A 21,951-nucleotide genomic window follows, 5' to 3' on the forward strand; every position below is an offset into this window, starting at 1 on the left:
TACTTGGCCTCACCTTATCACAGATATTTCCTTGGTCCTTTTCAGCAATTTACCTTTTCAGCAATTTAAAGAGACATTTTTTTTGAGTCTCTTTCCTAATTCTGACTTAAGTCTCAGATTTAAAATGTTAACTCTGATTCTCTTTCCAGAGGTACCACCTCATTTTCTGCGTGTTTTCAATGCTTTTTGTTCTCGTTTTGGCATAATTAAAGCCATGTTGAAAATGATAGGTTTGACAATTAACCAAATATATGTGTACCACATAGGGATTTCAACACAAATTGAAGTTGAATAGATATGTCAGGTGTTAAAATCTGAGAGCTTATTTTTGTTGTTTTACTTGCTCATATATCATATAAATTATTTATTGTGGAAATGGGCACAGAATTCCCGATACAGAAGGTAAAATGAAGATTTGAAAGCTTTTACAGATATTACGCAAAGTGATGGAAAGAAGTTATTTTTACTGGTTTGTGTATCTAAAACTCAGCGAGTGAATGTGAAAATTAGAATCTATTGAACAATTTCTTAAATCTGATGTTGATAATTTTTTTGCTGTGAATGTTTTCTGGGAAACAGAAAAACTGAGTACACAGAGTTCAATCACAGAAACAGTGAGACAATCTATGACTCCTCAAGGTCTCAGATTTTCCTATATATTGAAAAATCATATCAACACCAACTGTGACTCCAGCTCAGATTGGAAAAAATGCACTGTATAAGTAAATTTTTAGATATTTTCAAGAAGAAAAAATATTACAAATAAATAATAGCCTCGTTTTGTTGTTTCTAATATGAAATCATTATAAAAATCATTACCAATTTATCAAACTTTAACCAAGATTTTTAATTTCAGAGTATAAATTGGTGTAAACTTCTGTATAATTTTGAAGCACCTTCAGGGAAAAAAAATTCAGGGAAGGAAAGGCAGAGCAGTTTTCATAAATCCAGGAGCAAACAGCCTTAATTACTTTCTTCAACAGGGCTCAGAGCACAGATACTACAATTCCCTGGCCCAGAGCAAGAATGGGAAACAATACTACACTGATTTCAATGGTTAAAGTTCACATCCCTCATCCCATCACTTATTATGTCACAAGAAGAATACGGAAAGTAATGTGTTTCAAATACAAACTATCCAGACTAATGTCAAAAAACAACCAACTAAACATGATGACCTAATTACAAGAATGCTTAAAATTACCCCAAAAATATCATTTATTTGCACAATTCAGATTTTTCTTGTTTTAACTTTTTGGTGGATTGATTTTAAAGAAGTACGGCCACAGTCAGGCAGAAAAGCACCAAATAAATAACTCTTCTGTCTACCTGTCAGCAAAAAATAGCCTTTGGCAAACAACATAAGTCTGAATTCTAATGACTCCAGCAGTAATGGGGTAATAGGAGATCAGAAAAATAAAGTTAGAAGAATAGAAATCAGCAGTGAGGTTTTTAAGCACAATAGGGGGAAACGTGAGGCAAGTTTAATGTGCACTGCTGTATTAATTTTTAATTTGCACACTATGAACTCTGGTCACATTAGCGACCATCATAGGAGATGGAGTCAATGACAGCATGTGAATCTTTTAATTGGAGCTAAAAATGATTACTTAACTACATCCAATGTTCACTTTCAGTATACTGTGTCATGCCAATCAAGCACAGAGTGATCCCAGCACAGAGGTGTTCATGGGAAACAACAGTTTCCCTTGGGGGCTGGGGGGGGGGGGGGGGGGTAGATTCAGTGTCCAGATGGAAGCTGAATCTCTCACTGAAGGTGATCACCAGTCCTGCCCCCGATATGCAGCAAGTACAGAAAAGACGAAAGATATAAAGGGAGAAAACAAAGCAAATATGTAAAGGCATCTCAGAGAGTGAAATCTGAATGTGTGTTAATTTTTTTTTAAAATACTCACTGGCATGATAATTGATCTACTTAAATTCACACCCAGAAAAATGCACCATTGAATACACAAAACAAAACATGAAGACAGATGTTAAAGGCAATCAAAATTTTGCGTTACCACTTAGCCACCAGTGGCCAGATATTAACTAAATAATTAATGATAGAAATAACAGACTCATAATGTGCACTCATAAAACTTTCTAGATTTAGGGAGGTGAAATGTGATATACAGTACATGTTGATTCAGGTGCTCAAATGTAAATTGGTCACTGGCAATAATATTAATTTCATGGTCATTTTTTTCTGCAAGTTCAATTAATTCAGTTTCCTATATTTGTTCTAAGATCAGAGCATCCATTAATTTATTCTAGTTTAATGACTTATTACATAAATCTGTAGAATTAGGCTGACATGCTTTAGCTCCTTTGAAAGTGAAATAATCACAAAGCTAAATGGGAAGTTCCAGCTGTGCCTACTTGTATTTTCTTTTAATTTAACATCACCTCAGTGTGATTTTGACCTGATGAGGTCTTATCTAGCTTTAGGGCTTTCATGGTACACAAAAAAAGAGCGCACAGGAATCACCAGTTTATCCAAATGACCATCTGGCAGTCTGAGACTAGTCAGAGCCAAATCCTGAATGTCTGATAAGCTTCTCTCCAGTCAGACAACATGTGACATTGATAAACCAAGGCAAGCCCGAAAGCTAAACAAATGGTTCCCCGGCACAAAGGCAACGTCGATTCTCTTGCTAAACCTAACAACAAAATCAAAATTACAAATGTATTGCAAATTAGCTATGTTGCTTACATAAGTATAGATGACAACAGAGCTCTAAACAGGGAAATTCTGCAGGTGCTGGAAATCCAAAGCAACACACAAAACGCTGGCCCTGAGGAAAGGTCCCAGCCTGAAACATCAATTGTTTACTCTTTTCCATAGATGCTGCCTGACCTGCTGAGTTCCTCCAGCATTTTGTGTGTGTTACAATGGAGATTGTTTTTCACAGATACAACATTCCTTCCCTTCCCCCCCCCCCCCCCCCCCCATCCCACCACTGACCCCAGAAGGCTACGGTGCAATCTCAGCTTGGTTGTGTTGAAATAGGAAGGAGATTCATTATGTTTTTCTAATATGCAGCATTTCAGTCCTGGTTTTTTTTTGTGTGTGATTTAATAAACTTCTATTGAAAACAAACAATAGGAAAAAATAAAAAGACAATATTACAACGTACCCAAGAGAGTGCGTGTGAAGGAGATCCACAGGATGGACTGCTTTGCCTTGTGATATCGAAATGAATTTCGGCTTGTGAAATAAATGGATTCTGGACTTGGTTTACTGTATGATCCTTTGCTGCGGTTGCATCTGAAAAATAGAAAAAAACATAGTTTTGTTAATAATAACTATTTTCAAATTAATCCTTTACTATAAATAAGATGTATAGTGACTATTAAAGATTGGATGCTTACTCTTTACCTGGCTCTACATATCGTGTTGCTCCATTAAGGGCTGCGGGTTCAGGACTGTTACATAGTTCACGAGTCTTTTTACATTTTTCTGGAAGCACAAAGTGAACCACAAGCAGAGTCATAGAATCATACAGCACGGAAAAGGGTTCTTCTGCCCACCAAGTCTGTGACAACCACCAAACACCTAGTCACGATAATTCTGCTCGAATCTTGTTCTCTTCTCTCCACATTTCCATAAACTCTTAGCCCAGTTCCAGTCTCTGTCACTCATATGGACACTAGGAACACTTCACAAAGGGCAGGTGTGGCTTTGGAATGTGTGAGAAAATCAGAGAACCTCGGGGATACCCACACTGTCAGGGGAAGAATGTTCAATGCCACACAGGCAACTTTAGGGTACTGGCACTACAAGGCAGCAGTGCCACCTGCTATGCCACTGTGCTCTCCAAATACTATTCACTCTCCTACTGCAGACATTACTCCTTTCTTCAAAACTACAATCCCAATCACTAGTTCCATTTTATAACCAGATCCATTCTCTCCACCAAGCAACAACCTTCATGAATAGAAAACACTTAATTTTGCACAGGAACCTGTTCAGGTCTGTCCAAAAATCCTGTCTGATGATGTTGTTTTGCTGTGCATCTCTTTTTCAGAGCTTTAAGTATTCAAAGTTCAAAAGTTTGAAGTAAATTTATCATCAAAATACATGTCACCATAGACAACCCTGACATATCTTTTCTTGCAGGAAAGCACAGTAAATTCAATGCCACCGTTATTGCTATACAATTGCTATACAGAATAGAGGGATATCCATTTAAAATGGAGATGAGGAATTTCTTTAGCCAGAGAGTTGTGATTCTGTGGAATTCTTTGCCACAGGCAAATGTAGAAGCCAAGTCTTAATGTATATTTAAGGCAGAGGTTGAGAGATTCTTCAAAGGTCACCGCACAAAAGGGATACGTGGAGAAGGCAGGAGATTGGGGCTGAGAGAAAAATTGGATCAGCCTTGATGAAAAGACAGAGCAGTTTCGAGGGCCAAATGGCCTAAGTCTGCTCCCGTATCTTATGGTTGTATGGTCAGGACTTGAGTGGAGAAAGGCTGTCTCCGTCAGCAGACCTCTGTTTTTACTGACTAATCTCAGCAGTGTTATTCTGCACTTAAGAATGTACATGATCTGTTGATGTGAAAGGAACTGAGATCTGGAATTGGCAGCTACGGGATTCACAATCATTTTCTGTTTGAGTTTTAACTTGAGATTTTGTTTGGCATTACATAGGTTTCAATTAGAAAAATTAAGTACATTGATTATTGATTAAACCATCTGGCATTTCAACTTTGCGCCAGTTAACAGTCATTAATAAATATTCTTTGGTCTTCAGAGGACAATAGTTGAAGGAACGACAAGTCCAATTCCTGCCGAAAATAACTCCCAGGCTAGCAAGCTCAGCAGCAATCAGCTCCTTGTTATGTTAACTCAGTGTAGGTCTGAACCTGCAACATTAGTAAACTGTAAGTGGATCAATATCTGTCTAACACGCTCAGTTAAAACACGATCCTCATCTTCTATTGACTCACAAGCCACACAAGCACATTGGGCACCTATTCTCAAAGTCTGCTCTTCCTTGGAACAGTTCTCCATATGATATCCAGTACTCAGATCCTAATTATCTCTGTTGTGTTAGTAGGCAGAGGGGGTGGTGTGGCCCTGTGTATAAGAAATAATATTAAATCATTGGAAAGAGATGACATAGGATTGGAAGGTGTAGAGTCTCTATGGGTTGAGTTAAGAAAAGGCAAGGGTAAAAGGATCCTAATGGCAGTTGTATACAGGCCTCAAACAGCAGCCGGGATGTGGATGACAAATTACAAAGGGGATAGAAAAGGTGTGTCAGAAAGGCAAAATGTCATGGTAAATGTTGGGGATTTTAACATGAAAGTGGATTGGAAAAACCGGGTCAGTACTGGACCCCAAGAGAGAGAATTTGTAGAATGTCTAAGGGATGGCTTTTAAGAATAGCTTGTTGTTGAGTCCACTAGGGGATCGGCTGTGCTGGATTGGGCGCTGTGCAATGATCCAGAGGTGATAAGAGAGCTTAAGGTTAAGGAACCCTTAGGGAACAGTGATCACAATATGATCGAGTTTACATTGAAATTTGAAAGGGAAAAAAATAAAATCCAATTTGTGTCAGTATTTCAGTGGAATAAAGGAAATTACAATGGCATGAGATGGTAACTGGCCAAAGGTGACTGGAAAGGGACATTTTCAGGGAGGACAGCAGAGCAGCAATGGCTTGAGTTTCTGTGAAAAATGAGGGAATTGCAAGACAGATATATTCCAAATAAGAAGAAATTTTCAAAGGGAAGAAGGACACTACCATTGCTGACAAGTGAAGTCAGAGCCAAAATAAAAGCAAAAGAGAGGGCATACAAGGAAGCCAGAGCTAGTGGGAAGATAGAGGATTGGGGAACTATGAAGGTTATTCAGAAGGAAAAGATGAATTATGAGAAGAAGCTGGCGACTAATATCAAAGAAGATACTAAAAGCTTTTTTAAGTATATTAAAGGTAGATAAAGGGTAGATATAGGACCAATACAAAATGACGCTGGAGATATTGTAATGAGAGATGCAGAGATGGCAGAGGAACTGAATGTGTATTTTACATCAGTCTTCACAGTGTAAGACGTCTGCTGTAAACCGGACATTCAAGAGGTCAGGGAAGTGAAGTTTGTGCAGTGAAAATTACAACTGAGAAGGTGCTCAGGAAGCTTAATGGTCTGATGGTGGATAAATCTCCTGGACCTGATGGCATGCACCCTTGGATTCTGAAGGAAGTAGCTGGAGAGATTGCGGAGGCATTAACAATGATCTTTAAAGAATCGATAGGACTCTGGCATTGTACCAGATGACTGGAAAATTGCAAATGTTACTCTGCCTCTTAAAAAGGGTGGCAGACAGCAGAAACTATAGACCTGTTAGCCTGATATCAGTGGTTGGGAAGTTGTTGGACTCGATTGTTAGGGATGAGATTACGGAATACCTGAAGACACGTGACAAGATTGGCCAAAACCAGCATGATTTCCTGATAGGAAAATCCTGCCTGACAAACCTACTGCAATTCTTTGAGAAATTACAAGCAGGGTAGACAAAGGAGATGCAGTAGACATGGTGTGCCTGGATTTTCAGAAGGCCTTTAACAAGGTGCCGCACATGAGGCTGCATAGCAAGATAAGAGCCCATGGAATTACAGTGAAGTTACTAGCATGGGTGGAACATTGGCTGGTCGGCAGAAAACAGCGTGTGGGAATAAAGGGATCCTATTCTGGCTGGCTGCTGGTTACCAGTGGAGTTCCACAGGGGTCGGTGTTGGGACTGCTGCTTTTTACAATGTATGTTAATGTTTTTGACTACAGTATTAATAGATTTGTGGCTAAATACGCCAATGATACAAGATAGGTGGAAGAGCGGGTAGCGTTGAGGAAACAGAGAGCCTGCAGAGAAACTTAGATAGTTTAGGGAATGGACAAAGAAGTGGCAAATGAAATACAATGTTGGAAAGTGTGTGGTCATGTTGGATGAAATAAACAGACAGACATTTAGTTAGATGGGGAGAGAATTCAAAATGCAGAGAAGCAAAAGGACTTGGGAGTCCTTGTGCAAGATACCCTAAAGGTTAATCTCCGGGCTGAATTGGTTGTGAAGATGGCGAATGCAATGTTGGCATTCATTTCTAGAGGTATAGAATATAAGAGCAGGAGGTGATGTTCAGGCTCTATAAAGGCACTCATGAGACCACACTTGGAGTATTGTGTGCAGTTTTGGGCTCCTTATTTTAGAAAGGATATACTGGCATTGGAGAGGGTTCAGAGAAGATTCACAAGAATGATTCCAGGAATTAAGGGGTTGACATATGAGGGAGGTCTGCAGCTCTTGGGCTGTATTCCCTGGAGTTCAGGAGAACGAGGGGGGGATCTCATAGAAACATTCTGAATGTTAAAAGGTGCGAACAGATTAGATATGGCAAAGTTATTTCTCACTGAAAGGGATTCTAGGAAAAGAGGGCATGACTTCAGGATTTAAGGATCCTTTTAGAACTGAAATGCAAAGAAATTACTTTAGTCAGAGGGTGGTAAATCTGTGGAATTTGTTACCATGAGCAGCTGTGGAGGCTGAGTCTTCGGGTGCATTTAAGGCAGAGATAGATAGGTTCTAGATTAGCCAGGGCATCAAAGGGTATGGGAAGAATACAGGGGAGTGGGGATGACTGCAAGAATTGGATCAGCCCATGATTGAATGGCGAAGCAGACTCAATGGGCCGAAAGGCATACTTCTGCTCCTATATCTTTTGGTCTTATTGGTATCCCATGTCTGCTGAGCTGTGTCACGTAAAGGATTAGCAGACAAACAGAGGAAAAGATTCAAAGATGTGCTCAAAGATTCCTTTTTAAAAATGCAACGTTCTCACTGACCCTTGGGAAAGAGCATTCAGGATGGCAGCGACTTCATGCCCCTGATGTACACATCTCACTAGGCATAACCTGCCATACCTGTGGAAAAGTTTCCACTTTTTATGTTGGTCTCCTCAGTTATTGCCAAATCCTCAGAACTAAAGTGGAAACACATCGTTGACCCTAAGAGACTACCCAAGTAGAAAAAACTCTGACTTTCCACTTGGAATCTGCTTCCCAGCTGGTGAATGGTAGTGCAGGGCCATTTTGAGCAAAAGTAGCATTTACAAGCATGCAAAACCACTCAAAAGCTTGTAATAAAAAATATTCTTAAAAATATACAATCAAAAATACACTGAACAAATAAAATCAATTAAACTTAATTGAATCAAAATAAAAGGAAATCAGCTTTTATTGCACCTCTCTCTACCTCACTTTCTCCCTTGAACTCAACCTACTGACACAGGATATGCCAGGTCAACCAGTTACAAATTCAACTGGCATATTTTGCAGCTCAAATTCTGTGAAATCTGCAGAAGCTTACACTTATCCACCACAGTGGAAGGCAGCTACCCAGAAAACACTGACAGCTAAGTGTCAGCTCTAGACAGAGTGGTTAGACAGTTGTCCCCAAATTTCCACTCAATTATGTTAACAAAGGCTGCCAGTTCCAACCAGATCTGCTGGCGTTTTGGCAGAAGATCAAGGCCAAAGCAAAAATCATGTTCCTGGTGATCTTGCCTTGTTCTAACAATCCTTCCTTCAAAGAAAGAACACTGAAACTCGATTTAGCATTTGAGATGTGGCCTCACCAATTCCATGTATAACTGAAGCACGATTCTGTTACTTACATATTTAATTACCCATCAATAAGAGATAACCATCTGCCTTCTTCAGAACTTTCCCAACTTTGTGTCATCAGCAACTACAGTAATTAAAACATCGATGCCTTTGTCAGTCATTTCATATAAAATTTAAATAGTGACTCCAGCCCTGATGCCTGTGGTATATTCATTATATTTCTGCCCCCCCACCCCACCCTAAAAAGTAAGCATATAGTGAGCCACTCTTTCCTATAAGCCAGCCAATCTTACATTTGTGCCCAATGTTACCTCCTATTCGATGAGCTTTTATATTCCACTATAGCCTTTAATGTAGCACCTTATCAAATGCCTTCTGGTTATTGTACAACTACTGGTCACCCTTTATTCCCAACCCCCGTTATTTCTTCAAAGAACTCTGTACATGTACCAGACTGGATTTTTACTGCTCCTGTATTTGCATTCATCAGTAACAGTTTGAAGCTTTAGTGAGGGAGTTTGGCCATGGAAATGGGAGGCCCTCTGCCCATGTTTTCCTGAATCACCATGGCTGATCGGTTTTTAAAACAACTGCTCTAGTTACTGTGAAGACACTTCCATAAGGCTCCTGCCTGCCTCCCAGGATTCCAAGCAACAATGGTGTAGAAACTCAACTTTCAGGAGACAGTTTCAGGATAAGTTTTAATGACAGATTTTAATCACTTTGCCATTTCCTGTTTTGATGTGTTGCTCTGTGGCCTCCTCTTGGCCTCTGGGTGGAGGAGCGATGCCTTATAATCCATCTGTGTAGGCTTAGCCTGATGGCGTGAATATCAATTTCTCCTTCGGGTGAACAACTTCCTACACCCTACTTCCTCTATTCCCCACTCTGACCTTTCACTTCTTCTCACTTGCATATTACTTCCCCCGGGCCACTTCTCCTCCCCTTTCTCCTATGGTCCACTCTCCTCTCCTATCAGATTCCTTCTTCTCCAGCCATTGACCTTTCCACCCATCTGGCTTCACCAATCACCTTCCAGCAAGCCTTCTTCCCCTCACCCCACCTTTTTATTCAGATATCCTCCTCCTTCCTTCTCAGTCCTGAAGAAGGGTCTTGACCCAAAAAGTTGACTGTTTACTCTTTTCCATAGATTCTGCAGACCTGCTGAGTTCCTCCAGCATTTTGTGTGTTGCTTACAATTTAATGATGTAGTGATTTTATATTTGCACATTCATATTTAACACATCAAACACACTTGAAATACAAATTATAGGAATATAACTGATTTCTTTTCAATAAATCTCCATTAGATGTTGCAAAATTTTAAAGCTTTGTATCTGAACTTGGAAGTAGAATCAGTGTCTTACTAACATTAAGCCATGTGGAAATTAATTCACAATAATTGAAGGGAAAGACAGAGAAGGAAAAAAGGGGAAAAAGTAAATGAAGAAAGACAGGCTTGGATTCTTCACATGCAATTAAATGCTTTTGAAATGTAGTACACAATGTTTCAAACCCATGATATCTGTCTTATACATTACACTGTGATTGAATATTAGGATCTCGCAACTTCATCCATTATTTAACAAAAGATGTCTGAAATGCATTCTATCTAAAGCAGCAGAGACTGATCTACATAAAGAACCCATTCAAATGTTGCTAGAGAGCTCTCTAGCATGTGATTTATTCTCAGTATTAGCTGAAATTAAGCACTCAGAAGTAGAAGGCTTCAGCAAATGATTTCAGATAAATTGTGGTCAGTGATGGCATATCCTGCAAATGAGCAGTAGCTCAGGACGTGATGCTTGCTATCTTGTGCCAGAAAGTACTTCCATTAATTGCTTCATTCTATATTAAACAATTACATTCTCCTTCAAATATACCTGCTTCACCACTTCACCGCCAAGCAAATTCTCCGATCACCCAGGACATGCCCTCTTCTCATTGCTAGACATCAGGAAGGAGGTACAGGAGCCTGAAGGCACACACCCAATGATGCAGAAACAGCTTCTGCCCCTCTGCCATCCGATTTCTGAATGGACATTGAACCTATGCACACTACCTCAATACATTTTTTATTTTAACACTACCTCTTTAACTTGTGTGTGTATGTATATACAGTATACACACACACATATATATTATATATACACACACATACACATTTTTTCTCTATTATTATGTATTGCATTGTTCTTTTGCTGCAAAAACAACAAATTGCAATTCGCCTATCGCCACTATAGGTCAATGGCAGACGCAATCTCAATGGCTTTCCACACGGCTTTAGACCACCTGGACAACACAAACTCCTATGTCAGGATGCTTTCTATCTACTATAGCTCGGCATTTAATACCATCATTCCCACAATCCTGATTGAGAAGTTGCAGAACCTGGGCCTCTGTACCTCCCTCTGCAATTGCATCCTTGACTTCCTAACCAGAAGACCACGATCTGTGTGGATTAGTGATAGTATCTCCTCCTTGCTGACGATCAACACTGGCGCACCTCAGAGTGTGTGCTTAGCCCACTGCTCTACTCTCTGTATACACAAGATTGTGTAGTTAGGCGTAGCTCAAATACCATCTATAAATTTGCTGACGATACAACCATTGTTGGTGGAATCTCAGGTGGTGACAAGAGGGCGTACAGGAGTGAGATATGCCAACTAGTGGAGTGGTGCCGCAGCAACAACCTGGCACTCAGTGTCAGTAAGATGAAAGAGATGATTGTGGACTTCCGGAAGGGTAAGACATAAGAACACATACCAATCATTATAGGGGGATCAGAAGTGGTGACAGTGAGCAGTTCCAAGTTCCTGGGTGTCAAGATCTCTGAGGATCTAATCTGGTCCCAACATATCGATGCAGTTATAAAGTAGGTAAGACAGCAACTATATTTTATTCGGAGTTTGAAGAGATTTGGCATTCAACAAATCCACTCAAAAACTTCTATAGATGTACGTGGAGAGCATTCTGACAGGCTGCATCACTGTCTGGTATGGAGGGGCTACTGCACAAGACCAAAAAGAGTTGCAGAAGGTTGTAAATCTAGACAGCTCCATCTTGGGCACTAGCCTACAAAGTACCCAGGACCTCTTCAGGGAACGGTGTCTCAGAAAGGCAGCATCCGTTATTAAGGACCTCCATCACCCAGGGCATGCCCTTTTCTCACAGTTACCATCAGGTAGGAGATGCAGAAGCCTGAAGGCAAACACTCTGATTCAGGACCAGCTTCTTTCCCTCTGCCATCGAATTCCTAAATGGACATTGAACCCTTGGACACTACCTCATTTGTTTTAAATATACAGAATTTCTGTTTTTTGCATTTTTTTAATCTATTCAACATACATAATTGATTTACTTGTTTATTTATTATTATTATTAATTTATTTATTTTCTCTTCTATATTATGTATTGCATTGAACTGCTGCTGCTAAGTTAACAAATTTTATGTCACACCCTGGTGACAAGAAACCTGATTCTGAATCTGAAAACATTTCTTGATATATGGTGGTGATATTAAACCTGATTCTGATTCTAACTCAGGTCTTTGCTCGTCCAGTTACAATATTGGCCTCATCAAGACAGACAAAAATAATTTATGTGGCTCACCTTCTAATTAAATTTTCCTGGGAAAATACGTAGCTCTTCACTTTCAACTCCATTTGAGAGCACGGAGAAGATAATCAATTCATTCATCAAAGCATATTAGAGGATATCAGTCAAAAAACATTGACCCTCCATCAAACAGTCCACAACTGTGGAATACTTCCTTGTGACAATGAAGGTTTCAGTTTAAATTGGATTATGTGCACCACTTATTGTACCTCCCAAAGAAGCAGCGATCAATGGTGAAATTTATCATTGTTTGTAGTGATCAGGAAGCTTTTGGTTGTTTGAGGAAAACAATACATGGAGATCAAGACCATAAACCTGACAAAGGGCCAGGGCCACTGGGCAGCTGTGATTCCCACCCTCTGTATACTTCCTACACCAGGTACTTCAAGGTACAGAATAGATAGCACCAAAGATGTTGTCTGCTGTATCCTCCACATGCACAGATAAGATAAACAAATCAACATCAGTACTTATATCCTTTCCCAAGTCAACACTCCAGCACTGAGGTCCCATTAACTTCCCAGTTCAAGCTCCGTCATGGCAAGGGATAGCAGGTGAACTATTTTAAAAAAACAAGGAAGTTCTCAGTATCTTCTTGGAGAAAAAAAAAGCAACATTCTCACTGACTCCTAGGAAAATCTGGCCCTTGATTACTCAAAATGGCAAAGCAGCTTTCAGAGCCATGAGCTAATGTACTGGTATCACACAGAAGCCTGGCATCATTGGTGTAAGATCCAACCCACCCACCTGCTTAGCCACAGGTGCTCCAGTCCCACCCATGACAGAGCCTGCAAGTCTCACATTGATCTCATTAGCCACCTCAGAAACCCATAACTGGAATGAAAGCAAGGCCCTTTCCACCTGAGCAGCCGCCTATGGAGAAGGTGAGCCATCGATCATGTTTTATTATACTCGAAGAAGAACGGTTTGTTGGGTTTCTATTAGTAAACCTAATTCTGCAAAAACCTCATTCTCCAGTTTTTTTCAGGTAATTATCTAATTCTCACAGAAGAATTGGCATTTGCAACAAAGGGCTAGGCAGGCCTGAATTCTCATCTCCCTTTTTTGACGGCAACTGCAGATCATGTTAGCTCTCCTCTCACTCACCATCTTCTTTATGCTGACTGTACTCTTCCCAGGGCTCACCTAACCTACCTAAAGGCAAGTGGCAATGTGACAGGTGACCTTTATTGGAGATTCACTATCTGACAAGAGAGAAAAAGCACTGCAAAATAGGAGATACTACCTGTTTCCTATCAGTTTGACATGGGGGACATTTGAATTACTTTGTTTATAGAGCTTGCCCACAGTGAGAGGGTGTTCTATGATCCTGTCATAGCAGAAAGAACTACATGATCTGTTCAATCAATAACTAATCCAGTATGCCCACAAATGGACCAATGTAGGAGTTAACTCTATAAAATTTAGAGATTGCTATTGGGGTTTGTTCATCACGCTAATATTAATATAATTGCATTTACCCATTTCTCATCAAAAATTCTTGTACATATTCTTTACTTCGTGTACTTTCTGTATAAAACATTGTTACACAACTTGAACCTCATTCAAAAACATTATATTTGTGCTTACCCTCTTGTGCTATCTCCCAAAGGTCAAACGCAACTCTGAAGGCCTGAGCAACTGTTAAGGTCACAGCTTGTGCCTGTGTCGGAGAAAAACTAACAATCATTAAGAAACAGTGCCATGCCTCAACAGATCAGATCAAATTTTGTTTGGGTTAAATAACTATGAGCACCAATATTCTAAAATGACCCACTGACCAATCACTGTTTCTATGTCTTACAAAGTAATAAACCAAGTTGAGAACAGTGTGTCACAATGATTGGACACGATAGAGGCAGGAAATATGTTCCAGATGCTGGGAGAGTCCAGTACCAGAGGGCATGGTTTGAGAATAAGGGGTAGGTCATTTAGGACAGAGTTAAGGAAAAACTTCTTCTCCCAGAGAGTTGTGGGGGTCTGGAATGCACTGCCTTGGAAGGCAGTGGAGGCCAATTCTCTGGATGCTTTCAAGAAGGAGCTAGATAGGTATCTTATGGATCGGGGAATCAAGAGATATGGGGACAAGGCAGGAACCGGGTATTGATAGTAGATGATCAGCCATGATCTCAAAATGGCGGTGCAGGCTCGAAGGGCCGAATGGTCTACTTCTGCACCTATTGTCTATTGTCTATTAATGTATTTTCTATTACAAAGACAGTTATAAATTAGGCCTATGGAATATAACGGAGATAGAAAAGACTGCAGATACTGGGATATGGAGCCTAAGAAAAAGTGCCGGAGGAGCTTGCTAGGTCAAGCAGAATGCATAGGAACGGCTGGCACTTTGGGCCAAGACCAAGTGACAATAAATAAGATGCTGGAATGAATAGAGTGTCCCATCTATTCACTGCTCTGTTCTAATTGTATTAGCTTCATGTGAGAATACAATGTTGCCAAATAATTAAATTCCTGCTTACACAATAATTATCCATTGAAAACTGTGGACTTAGCCCAAAGTGCCAGCCATTCCTATGCATTCACAAATGCTGCTTGACCTAGCAAGTTCCTCCAGCACTTTTTCTTATGCTCCATATCCCAGTATCTACAGTCTTTTCTTGGCATAAATAGCAAAATTTTAATCCATTGATTCCAGCCAGGACTATACCTGCTTAAGTCTTTCTTCCATCTGTCTAAGGAATCAAGCCCACTTGCAGGGTTTCCCCTCACACCGTTAGAAGTCCTACACACCAGACTAATAAGATCCTCCAAAATCTTCCCTTTCAATTTCGTTAGGGCACTTAAGTAGTGATTCTGTAAATTCCCACTTAAGTTAGGGTGGAGAGGAAGGAAGAAGCTCTGAAAACAATTAGGTCCATTACAGTTTCAGGATTAGAACTCAGCATCATGGAGCTGAAATCTTTGGAATTATCCACCCTCAAGAGTTGTGGGTTTTCAGTAGTTACCTTCAAGAGTGACAATAGATTTTTGAAGCTTGGGTTCAGGAATATGGAAATACTTTAAGACAATGGAGGTTAATCATGCTGGATGAGTATTTATGTTTTATAATCTATTTTAGTTGGTTCAACCAACTACTAACAACAAAGAAATTCCTGATACTTAATTTTCCTGATGCAGTGATTTTGGCACAGTTCTGCCTTTCTCAGTAATTTCTCTGTGCAACCAGATATGAGATGTTGAAACTAAACTGCAGAATTTCTGACAGCTTAGCCTACCACTTGCTGGCTGGAAACAATCGATTAGAATTTTGCTATTTATGCCTGGGTAGTAAGATTTATCTGAATGAACAAAATAAAGAGAAATTCCACTCTTTCCACTTTGGTTAACATTATGGCAGTGCACAAATCATCTATTCTTCTCCTCGCTCAGAATAAAGTACACAATGGAGTAAAAGTAAAGCTGAAAGCTTTTTTTATCCTCAAGTATAATGGGAATGAACTTTCTTGAAGCTTTATTTGATATATCATAATATTGGTGGAATTATGGAATATGGAAATATTCAGAGAGCTTACAACAAAGATTCAATATATTAAAACATGTATTATTCTTTCTGCTCTTCAGCTTTTCCACTTTTTTTCCAACAGAAACAGCATTAATTTGTAAGATTCCCTTCATACCCCCCTCACATCTCAGGAAGGACCTGGACTCACTGCAATTTGCCTATCACCACAATAGGTCTACAGCAGATGCGATCTCATTGGCTCTCCACACGGCCTTGGATCACCTGGACAATGCAAATACCTCTGTCAGGATGCTGTTTATTGACTATAGCTCAGCATTTAACACCATCATTTCTACAGTACTGATCAAAAACCTACACAACCTGGGCCTCTGCAGCTCCCTCTGCAATTGGATCCTTGATTTCCTAACCAGAAGACCACAATCTGTGCAGATTGGAAATAACATCTCCACCTTACTGACAATTAACACTGGCACTCCACAGGGATACGTGCTTAGCACATTGAAACACACTCTCTACACCCATGATTGTGTGGCTAGGCATAGCTTAAACAGCATCTATAAATTTGCTGATGATACAACCATTGTTGGCAGTATTTCAGATGGTGACGAAAGGGCACACAGCAGCGAGATATACCAGCTAGTTGAGTGGCGTCATAGCAACAACCTTGCACTCAACGTCTTCAAGACCTAAGACCTGATTGTGGACTTCAGGAAGGTTAAGACGAGGGAACACAAGCCAATCCTCAAAGAGGGATTAGAAGTGGAGAGAGTGAGCAGTTTCAAGTACCTGGGTGTCAATACTTCTGACAACCTAACCTGGACACAACATACTGATGCAGCTACAAAAGAGGCGAGAGAGTGGCTATATTTCACTAGGAGCTGAGAAGATTTGGTTTGTCAACCAAAGCACTCAAAAACTTTTACAAATGTACCATGGAGAGCATTCTGAAAGGCTGCATCATCATCTGGTCAGTGATGTGTGGTGGGGGTGTGTGGTTAGTAATGAACAAGATCGAAATAAGTTGCATAAACTTGTAAAATTAGTCAGCTCCATCATGGCTACTAGCATCTGCAGTGTCCAAGACATCTTCAAGGAGTGGTGCCTTAGGAAGGTGGCGTCCATCGTTAAGGATCCCCACTACCCAAGACATGCCCTCTTCACACTGTTACTGTTGGGAAGGAGGTACAGAAGCCTGAAGGCACACAGTCAGTGATTCAGGAACAGCTTCTTACCCTCTGCAATCTGATTCCTAAATGTACATTGAACCCTTGTACCCTACCTCTCTACTTTCTTTAATTTCTGTTATTTTGCACTACTTATTTTGAATTAACTATTGTATATATATATACTTAATGTAACTCAGTTTTTTCTCTGTATTTATCATGTATTTCATTGTAGTGCTGCCATAAAGCTACCAAATTTCATGTTTCATGACATATGCTGGAGATATTAAATCTGATTTGACTCCCCAGAATCCCAGACATCATTTCAATATGATCACTGTGTTTTTTCTCAGAAATTTCTTTTCTTTCGGCCCTTAATGATGTTCTTGTAAAATTCGACTGAAGTTAGTGTAATGGAGATGGGAAGGCTTTTCTACCCAATGTATCCATGCCAAACAAAAGAAAACTTGTTTGCTTATTCTCAGAATCCAGTTCTCAATCTGTCATCTTCTAGATTGCAGTAAGTGACCATTGTTTTTGGTGAAAATATTTTTTTTTACTCTCCTCTGCCAATGATCTTAAACCAATATTTCCTCTCTGCTAAGGGAAATCAATCCCTCAATTGATCTTATTTCCTTTGTTACATAAAACTTTGAGGCATACCACAATTTAAATGCCTCAACTGAATTTACTTCAGTCTTTGTTCTAAAAATATACAAAACCAGCCTGAACAATCTCTCCTCAAAACAATAATTCTCTTACTCTAGTAACATCTGCTTATATTTCCTGTGCATTCACTGTAAGCAGTTAAAACTGTCATGAAGCCTTAACAGGTTTTACAAAGGTGAGGTTCCACCCTCAGTGCTGACTTGCATCAAAAGCTGTCAAGGTATCTCAGGGGTGGGGGTCCTGCAGTATATCAGCTCAGGCATTTGTTCTTCGCATTTTCTTTACACATCAACGTTGTCCAATAAAAGTTACTTCCAATGTATAAGAGTGATGAGAAAACCTGCTCCCCCTTCTCACAAATGCAATGGTGAATGGCCTATTGGCTACCATGCAAGTTCATTAACTCCATATGAGAATTGTTGGCATTGACTTTTGTTCAGTTCCATCCGGTATATCCAAAATTCTTATGCCAAATCTTCCTGCAAATTGTTAGTGAGAAAGACTAAAAGCAACTTTCTCATTGCAAGTTTTTCCACAAGCTATGACTATTTTTTGAAACCAGATTTGAACATGTGTTACACTGGTTAAGAATATCATTTCTACAGTTTCCTCAACTGGATCTGAATTCCTGCATATCTTTTTTAATTAATTTATTTATTTATTGAGATACAGTGTAGAATAGGACCTTCTGGCCCTTTGCGCCTGGCGCTCAGCAACCCCAATTTAATCCTAGTGTAATCCTAGTGACAATTTACAATGATCAATTAAGCTACCAACTGGACGTCTTTGGACTGTGGGGGAGACCCGAAAACCAGGAAGAAACCCACACACGGTGACGGAGAAGATACAACCCCCTTCCAGGCAGAGGTGGGAATTGAACCTGGGTCGCTGCTGCTGTAAAGCCTTGTGCATTTGCTGTTTTGGGGAGAAAACTTTGAAAACTCCGAACCAAAACAAACTCGCTTTCTAATAGTAATCTGCATCTGAATTTGCCTCTGATTCGCTCTCTACATTAACATCCTCAATGTTATCTTGCCAAGTTTGACAGTATATCAGCCTTTATCATTTCATTACTTGCCAAACTCTGACACAATGCTATTTATAACCTCCATTAAACCAAGGGAACATTTATCAAAAGGAAAATAGAGACAAAGGTTTAAACAAAATTTTAAGAAGGATTTTTATCAAATGTTAATTAATGAGCTTTGCAAACATTTTGCTGCAAGTGACCGTTTAATGTCACAAAACTAAAGAGTATCATTCAATTTCTTCCACAAATTACTCAGCACATTGACAGCTTTACATTGCAGCTTACACTGCAACTGAAATGTCACTTCACTTGATAAAGAATCACTTCATTAATGTGAAGTACGATGTAATTCAAACATCAATCACCAATTTCCAGGAAGGAAGCAACAAGCCTGCTTCGGATATGCTTGAATAATGAAAGATTTTAAAACTTACAATTTTTTTCTTCGGACACAGAAATGCGTGACATTCCAAAGTCCCATTTAGCTGGCTCCGAGCAATATATGCAAATACCTTGTCCTGAGTCTTGTCTGCAGTGCAGTACGATATTCTGTTGAAACAACATTACACACACTCATTACTGAGATGGATTTGAATGTTAATTACATTATGTGGGTAAAAAAATTTTTGAAAATAAAGGCAATTTAAAAGACTGTAATGTACAACATTATTTTGATTTCCACATCTTAGGTCAGTCATAAATATTTCAAAGGTATTGACTGAGATGAAACTGATCAGATAATATGTGATAACAAAACCATTGCAGCTTCTAACAGGCAGCAAACTTGAGGTGGAGTTGGGGGAACTCTGGATCATTTGGGAGGCTGAGGGGTAGACTGATAGGAGATCCAGGGAGGTAGTTACACCTCAGGTACACAGGTAACTGGATGTTGGTCAGGAAAGATAAAGAGGTGTACACCCGTGGCCACTTCCCTCAATAACAAGTACAGTCGTCCATCCATATCCGCAGGGGATTGGTTCCAGGACCCGCCGCAGATACCAAAATCCGCAGATGCTCAAGTCCCTTATATAAAATGGCGTAGTCTTTGCATATAACCTACGCACATCCTCCCGTATATTTAAAATCAACTCTAGATTACTTATAATACCTAATACAATGTAAATGCTATGTAAATAGTTGTTATACTGTATTGTTTAGGGAATAACGATAAGAAAAAAAAGTCTGTACACGTTAAGTACAGACACAAACATCGTAGCTCTTCTGGGAACGTTGATGCTGCCTCGGCATCAGAAAATGCCGATTCTCCCGTGATCTTTAAGTTCTTAAGGCTGTAGCATTTTACACAGCTAGCCAGCCATCCCTTACTAGCCTTAAACTCCTTCCTCTCGCTCACAACACAAGTAGCAAACGAACGAGACATGAGGTGAACAATGCTCAAACAACGAGTGCTGGAGAGAGACTGAGGATCTGTGAAATGGCGGGAGGCTACAGCAGGGTGTGCCTACATATCACTTCATTCGCGTGGATTCAGCGTAGTGCTCGGCGCGCAGCAAATTCAAGTTTTGCTTTTTGGAACTTCCTGGAATTTTTTTTTCTGAATATTTCCGATCCGCGGTTGGTTGAATCTGCGGATGCGGAACCTGCGGATACGGAGGGCGGACTGCATAACTCTTTGGAAACTGTTGAGAGGTACAAGCTAGTAGAGGGAGTCCACAGCAGTCAGCTCACTAGTACTACATCTGGCTCTGTGCCTCAGGAGGGAAGGGAGGAGGAGAGACGAGCGGTGCTCATAGAGGATTCATTGGTGCAAAGGACAGCCAGGAGGTTCTGTGGATGAGAACAAGATTCCTGGATGGTGTGTTGCCTCCCGAGCGTCAGTGTCGGGGACATCTTGGATCAAGTCCATAGCATTCTTAAGTGGGCCCAATCTGCCTGAAGCAACCAGTAACCCTCCTGTGCTCCTTCTCCTGTCAATAAGAACAGTTTTGCTGGTTTTAGTAGCTAAGCCACATGTGAAGGCTAGGTAGATGAACTTGGTAGTCAGAGGCTATTTGAGGCGCATGCCATTAGTGGGAGCTTATCCCTACTATTACCCTCAGCTACACCAACCTTAAGACCATAGACCATAAGACATAGGAGCAGAAATAGGCCATTTAGCCCATCAAGTCTGCTCCGCCATTCAATCATGGCTGATCCTTTTTTCCCCCTCCTCAGCCCCAATCCCCAGCCTTCTTGTCTTAGACTCCTTCACCATGGGAAACATCCTTTCCATATCTACTCTGTCTAAGCCTTTCAACATTCGAAAGGTTTCAATGAGATCCAAGGAACCATAGAACATTACAGCATAGAAAGAGGTCTTTTGGCCCTTATTGGCTGTGCCGAACCATTTTTCTGCCTAGTCCCACTGACCTGCATCTGGACCATATCCCTCCATACACCTCTCATCCATGTACCTGTCCAAGTTTTTCTTAAACGTTAAAAGTGAGCCGGCATTTGCCACTTCATCTGGCAGCTTATTCCACACTCCCACCACTCTCTGTGTGAAGAAGCCCCCCCCCCAAATGTTCCCTTTAAACTTTTCCCCCTTCACCCTTAACCCATGTCCTCTAGTTTTTTTTCTCCCCTAGCCTCAGTGGAAAAAGCCTGCTTGCATTCTCTCTATCTATACCCATCATAATTTTATACACCTCTATCAAATCACCCCTCATTCTCCTACGCTCCAGGGAATAAAGTCCTAACCTATTCAACTTTTCTCTGTAACTCAGTTTCTCAAGTCCCAGCAACATCCTTGTAAACCTTCTCTGCACTCTTTCAACCTTATTAATATTCTTCCTGTAATTAGGTGACCAAAACTGCACACAATACTCCAAATTCGGTCTCACCAATGTCTTAGACAACCTCACCATTACATTCCAACTCTTATACTCAATACTTTGATTTATAAAGGCCAATGTACCAAAAGCTCTCTTTACGACCCTATCTACTTGTGATGCCACTTTTAGGGAATTATGTATCTGTACTCCCAGATCCCTCTGTTCTACTGCACTCCTCAGTGTCCTACCACTTACCTTGTATGTTCTACCTTGGTTTGACCTTCCGAAGTGCAAAACCTCACACTTGTCTGCATTAAACTCCATCTGCCATTTTTCAGCCCATTCCTCCAACTGGTCCAAATCCCTCTGCAAGCTTTGAAAACCTTCCTCACTATCCACTACACCTCCAATCTTTGTTTCATCAGCAAATTTGCTAATCCAATTTGCCACATTATCATCCAGATCATTGATATAGATGACAAATAACAATGGACCCAGCACTGATCCCTGTGGCACACCACTAGTCACAGGCCTCCACTCAGAGTAGCAATCCTCCACTGCCATTCTCTAGCTTCTTCCATTGAGC

At 40.3% G+C, this 21,951-nt stretch overlaps 1 protein-coding gene across 4 annotated transcripts in view; it reads right to left on the bottom strand.

Moving 5' to 3' along the window:
- Nucleotides 1-21,951, bottom strand: part of LOC140733614 (low density lipoprotein receptor adapter protein 1-like) — a 108,948-nt gene that overhangs the window by 14,338 nt on the left and 72,659 nt on the right. For 2 of the 4 annotated variants that reach the window (XM_073057188.1, XM_073057189.1), the window contains exons 4-7: nucleotides 19,026-19,140; nucleotides 13,836-13,908; nucleotides 3,383-3,463; nucleotides 3,141-3,271 (exon numbers count right to left, since the gene is read on the bottom strand). In XM_073057188.1, coding sequence (XP_072913289.1) covers nucleotides 3,141-3,271; nucleotides 3,383-3,463; nucleotides 13,836-13,908; nucleotides 19,026-19,140 — 400 coding nt within the window. Of the gene's footprint in view, nucleotides 1-3,140; nucleotides 3,272-3,375; nucleotides 3,464-13,835; nucleotides 13,909-19,025; nucleotides 19,141-21,951 lie in introns of all 4 variants that reach the window. The other 2 variants (XM_073057190.1, XM_073057191.1) reach the window with 1 other exon arrangement.

This window comes from Hemitrygon akajei, chromosome 9 (assembly GCF_048418815.1).
Source record: "Hemitrygon akajei chromosome 9, sHemAka1.3, whole genome shotgun sequence".
NCBI classification, from domain to species: Eukaryota; Metazoa; Chordata; class Chondrichthyes; order Myliobatiformes; family Dasyatidae; genus Hemitrygon; species Hemitrygon akajei.